Here is a 5,016-nt window from a genome sequence, read left to right as displayed (position 1 = left end):
AAAAAAAAAAAAAAAAAAAAAAAAAAAAAAAAAAAAAAGGAAAAAGAACCTCAGATGGGAAGGCCTTTTCAACAAAACATTTATTGAATACCAACTGTATGCATCTGAGCTCTGCATGGGCTATTAGTGACAGAATCATGAGGGTAAACCAGGAAAACTGCTGCTGCCCCTTTCTTCTCTCATAGAGCAGTTGCTGCTTTTAGCTGGCTCAAGCAGCCTAAGTGGTAGGGTGGTGGCGTGCTTAGCTTTTGTAAGGCTCTGGTCACAAGTTCTTTAGCACCAGGGGCAAAGTGATCCCAGAGCAAGAGCTGGCTGAACTGGAATGGAGTGAGTACTAAGGGCATTGGGCCAAGCCTGGCAGGCAGTGATCTTAAGTTCCTCCTGGTCCCCGAGGTCTTTTGCTATCAATACAAATGGTGGGGAAAATGACTTGATAAAGCATTTAGATGATAGAAAAGAAAGCCAGAGAGGCTGGGAAAGTGGTGCAGGAGCTGCTTTTTATTGATTTGGAAATGGGCTTCTCAGTAAAATCCCTTTAGGTTTAAGATCATGTTCCTGCTGCCTTTCTTCCAGCAATTTCTGCTGCTTGAGCTTCCATGTCTGTAATCCAGCATCCATTTCCTGTGTCAGCAGTACAACTCGTCTCTGAAATGGACAGGGAAAGAGTAAGGACCATCTGGGGCTCAAGCATGTGTACCACTGAGCAGATATCCTTTCTTCCCCAAAGCCAGTGTTTCGCCGGATACTGATGCTTCATGCTCACAGCGCGAAGCTCAGGAACGTCTGCTGTTGCTTTCTGCAGCCAGGGCCCCACTCCAGTCTTCCCTTCTCACGGTACTAGTAAAACACTTGCTTGGCCAGGCAGGGTGATAACATCTGTTTGTTGATCTAGTACTAGGGAGGTAAAGGCAGGCCCATCTCTTATGAGTTTGAGGCTGGCCTGGTCTACATGCCTCACTGAAAGAAAGAAAAGGGACTGGAGAGATGGCTCAGAGGTTAAGAGCACTGACTGCTCTTCCAGAGGTCTTGAGTTCAATTCCCAGCAACCACATGGAGGCTCACAACCATCTGTAATGGGGTCCGATGTACTCTTCTGGTGTGTGTACAGTGTTCTCATATAAATAAAAATAAATAGATCTTGAAAAAGAAAAAAAGAAAGTAAGCTAGTTGGGTTTAAGGACTGGAGAAATAGCTGCCGCTGGCAGGCTTGTCTAGCAGGAAGCCCTGGATTTTTATCCCATGCACTGTCAAACAGTAGCTCAAGTGCAACACTACTTAAAAGAGATTCTAATTTATGGGGCTGGAGAGATGGCTCAGTGGTTAAATACTTTCTGCTCTTGCATGGGACCTGGGTTCAACTCCCAATAGCCACCCTAGAGCTCACAACCTTTATCTGTAATTCCAGTTCCAGGGGATCTGACACCCTCCTCTGACCACTACAGGTATCACAAACACATATGAACATAATGATACAGGCAAAACACATACATATAAAATAAAAATCAATCTTAAAGAAAAGAAAGATAGATGCTGATTTAAAATTTCTTCCTCCAACTATAAACCCAGCTTCTGCTGGAGTTACAGCCACTCACTGCAAGCTTCTCCCTTTCAGCTTTTCTTCGAAGCTGGCCTTTCATTGGCGGTGCAGGGCGGCCATCTACAGACACAAGTACAAGGAAGGCAGAGTGTTAAATGTGGTCTGGGAATCTTGTCCAAACACTGGTGTGATAGGAGTTAGAGAAGAATAAGTCTCTCGCTGCACTTCTCCAGTTCACACTGACCATGGCTGGGCTGGGCAGGGGCTAGCTGTGTGTGAGGCCATAGGTTCAGGTCCCAGCTCTGCCCACCAAAAGCAATGCTGAAGAGGATCCCAGTTCACAACCACAACTAAAGCTGATCTAGCTTTCATGGTAAGACACAACTGACTCATGAAAATGACTTCCCAGGCACGTTCTTCCTATCACTTAACCCTGTCATTAGCATGGACCTAGGCTATCCTCTAGCTCTCCGTGCTTCTGCCTCCCGATTTTGTATTTGGTTTTTTTAGACAGGGTTTCTCTGTGTAGCCCTGGTTGTCCTGGAACTCACTCTGTAGACCAGGCTGGCCTTGAACTCAGAAAACTCAGGTGCCACCACCACCTGGCTGATTTTGTTTTTTAGAAGTTTTATTTTCACATGATTGGGTGTTTTGCTTGCATGTGTGTCTGTGCACCTCCTGGGTTGTGGGTGCCTGGTACAGGTGGAAGTGAATGGATGACATCAGATCCCCTGGAACTGGAGTTACAAGCAAGTTACAAGTCACCCTGTGGGTGTTGGGTATCAAATCCATGTCCTCTGGAAGAAGCACTGCATTAAAGTGCATCTCCAACCCACAAGCTTTATTTACTTATTTATTTTAAAGAGAAAAAGACTTCTCCGTATTGAGTCTGCCATCTTCAGACTTGTAGGGATATTCAGTGTTCTTTTCAGCAGAATTTAAAAAAAAAAAAATTCCTTGTGCTGGGCAGTGGTGGTGCAGGCCTTTAATCCCAGCACTTGGGAAGCTCAGGCAGGCGATTTCTGAGTTTGAGGCCAGCCTGGTCTACAGAGAGTTCCAGGACAGCCAGGGCTACACAGAGAAACCCTGTCTCGAAAAACAAAACAAAACGCCAAAACAAACAAAATTCCTTGTGTATGTGCAATCAAATTGTCAAAATACACTCACCACACATGTCCTCTTCTGAGAGGATAAAACCCCAGTACAGCCTAAGTTAGTATTACCTTATATCTTCTGGGCACGATCCTCTACAGCTTACTTTCCTTAGCCAATTTACTATTTATTTATTGATTGATATACAGGGTCTCATTCTGTAGTTCAGGATAATCAGGGATTCCCTACATAGCACTGACCTCACAGCAATCCCTCTGCCTCAGCTCTCCAAAGCTAAAACTTAAGGGGTGAACTAACACCTGGCTACATCGTCAGGCAAAATTAGAGCTCCAGCCCTCGAACTCTTAACGAAGTAAAAGGTTCAGTTATTTTTCCCAGGCACGCCCCCAGCCCCTATCCGGGGTAGTCTCAGGGAAAAGAAAAAAAAACCTTGACATCAAGGCTCACCCGCGAAAGACCAGTCAGGGAGCTCCGTGAGGGGACCATAGCCGGAAGGGTTGGCAGCCAAGCCCTGCCTGGGAGGAAAAAGTGGGGTGAGGACGCGGCGGGATACCAGGTCCCGCCGCGTCCCCGCCCCGCACTCACTGAAGTCGCCACTGGCCTCCGGCCCGCGCCACTACACTACTGTGCAATCTCCGGACACCTATAGGAAGAGCAAGGAGTTAGAGAGCTGGTCGCCCCGCGGCTTTCGGGTTCCCAACCCCACAATCACTCACTGGACAGCCAGGTCCCTAAGGCAGCCATGCCGGAGCAAGGGAACCGGAAGTGGGCGTGGTCCCGGCGGCCACGCGGGACGCTGCCGGGAAAACCGGAAGCCGACATCTTGAATGTGGTTTTCAGTCGCGGGCCCCACCATCTTGCGTTATCGTACGGAAGTGAGAGTCAGCTGTGGGCTGGGTGTTCTGGACGGGAGGGACTGTCCCGCACGTGCAACTTGTACCCTCCGCGGTGGTTGAGATTCCTGTGACCGAATCTTTCGCAGCTGTTTCCAAGAGCTTTCCTGGACGTTCTCCAGACTTTGGAGATTTAGGGTGGCATCCAGCGAACCTCATTGTGCAGCCTTCTGCATCATTTTAACGTTTGTTTTCTGATCATGATATGATCAAGTGTAGAACGAGTCAGAAACAATTGGTTCTCATCCAGCCGAGTCGAAGAAGTAATGAATGGGTTAGGAGATTGTGAGGATAGCTAAAAACAGTCCAGATAAGGCATTGAGTCCAGTGACTCAATGACCGCAGACATGGGAAGGGAAGTATATGTTATTTGCAAGAATATGTATGGAAATACGGATCTGAGGACACTGTTAAACATTTTTTTGAGGAAGTTGCCTTTTTTTTTTTTTTTACTTTTTTGAGACAGGGTCTCAGCATGTACTATTGTACTCAGTATGTACACCAGGCTGGCTTCAAACTCCTAAAGATACATCTGCCTTTGCTCCCGAATGCAGGGATGTAAGGTGCCTCTGATTCCAATTTTTTAAAGAGCATCCTCTACACATTCTCATGAGTTAAGTATACTTTGAGTGGTCCAAACCTGAAAACTGAACTCTGAAGTGCCCCCAAATCAAACTTGTTGAATTCAAACATGATGCTACAATGGAAAATTACACACCTGAAATCATGACAGAATTTTAGTCAAAAAACCAAGTGTACTAAGGGCTGGTAATGGTGATGTGGTGGAGTCCTTGCCTAGCATGCTCAGACTGTGGATTCATCCGCAGCATACAGAAAAACAACACCCAGCATGAAAGAATTTTATGCTTAGACTTCAGGTCCATCCCCAACATACAATATATATACAAGTGTTCCCAAGTCAGGCATGTCTGTATTAAGGGCCCAGGAGTTAAACAGATTCCCTGGTAGGCAGATAGCTAAGACCCTGGCATGCTGAATTTCCAAGATGCCTGGCGTCTTCCTCCTCTCCTAGCCTGAGACAAAAGCATGGCAGCATAAAACAAGAGCCTTGTGGGCTTTTTCTCCCAGTAGATCTCCTGCTGATGGACTGACTCCAGAAATTCAAGGCTGGATCGTACATGTTACAGAAGAGTTGTGGGCCAATCATCTCACCCTATTGTTTCTTTAAACTGATCAACCCTAAATTAGGGGAGGAAAACTTTAGAGCCTAAAAAACCCCAGCTTTGAAAAAGAGACTGGATTTTCAGTTTTCTGAGTCCCCCTTCTTGGCTTTGTAAAGGCACTTTTCGATCTGTGTGATGCATGTATGTGTTTCTTCACCCCTCAAAAAAGCTTTTCTTCAACTGCTGATTCTGTCTGCTCTGTTTGCTATGTTCGAGATTTCTCCACTGCTACTTGTCACATTAGAGATTTTCCTGCCTTTTAATTCTCTCTCTCTCTCTCTCTCTCTCT

General features: G+C 46.2%; 1 protein-coding gene across 2 annotated transcripts; it reads right to left on the bottom strand.

Moving 5' to 3' along the window:
• Positions 1-470: 470 nt before the first annotated feature.
• On the bottom strand, positions 471-3,441 carry Mrpl52 (mitochondrial ribosomal protein L52). Of its 2 annotated transcripts, none has more exons than XM_031362411.1 (5): positions 3,367-3,441; positions 3,236-3,293; positions 3,098-3,165; positions 1,586-1,657; positions 471-645 (listed from the first exon to the last, which is right to left on the bottom strand). In XM_031362411.1, the coding sequence occupies exons 1-5, from the start codon at positions 3,392-3,394 to the stop codon at positions 548-550; spliced, it is 324 nt and encodes a 107-aa protein (XP_031218271.1). In that variant the 5' UTR covers positions 3,395-3,441; the 3' UTR covers positions 471-547. The 2 variants fall into 2 exon arrangements, with proteins under 2 accessions (XP_031218271.1, XP_031218270.1); XM_031362410.1 differs by having other exon boundaries at positions 1,593-1,657.
• Positions 3,442-5,016: the final 1,575 nt, after the last annotated feature.

The sequence above is a fragment of the Mastomys coucha genome, unplaced genomic scaffold (genome assembly GCF_008632895.1).
Source record: "Mastomys coucha isolate ucsf_1 unplaced genomic scaffold, UCSF_Mcou_1 pScaffold9, whole genome shotgun sequence".
NCBI lineage: Eukaryota > Metazoa > Chordata > Mammalia > Rodentia > Muridae > Mastomys > Mastomys coucha.
This window is presented reverse-complemented; position numbering and strand designations above follow the sequence as displayed.

Coding starts and splice junctions, on each gene's coding strand:
- Mrpl52 (XM_031362410.1), bottom strand. CDS start 3,394: ATGGCTGCCTTAGGGACCTGGCTGTCCA. Junction 3,166..3,235: donor GGAGGCCAGTGGCGACTTCA/GTGAGTGCGGGG, acceptor TTTTCCTCCCAG/GCAGGGCTTGGCTGCCAACC. Junction 1,658..3,097: donor CCCTGACTGGTCTTTCGCGG/GTGAGCCTTGAT, acceptor TTGTGTCTGTAG/ATGGCCGCCCTGCACCGCCA.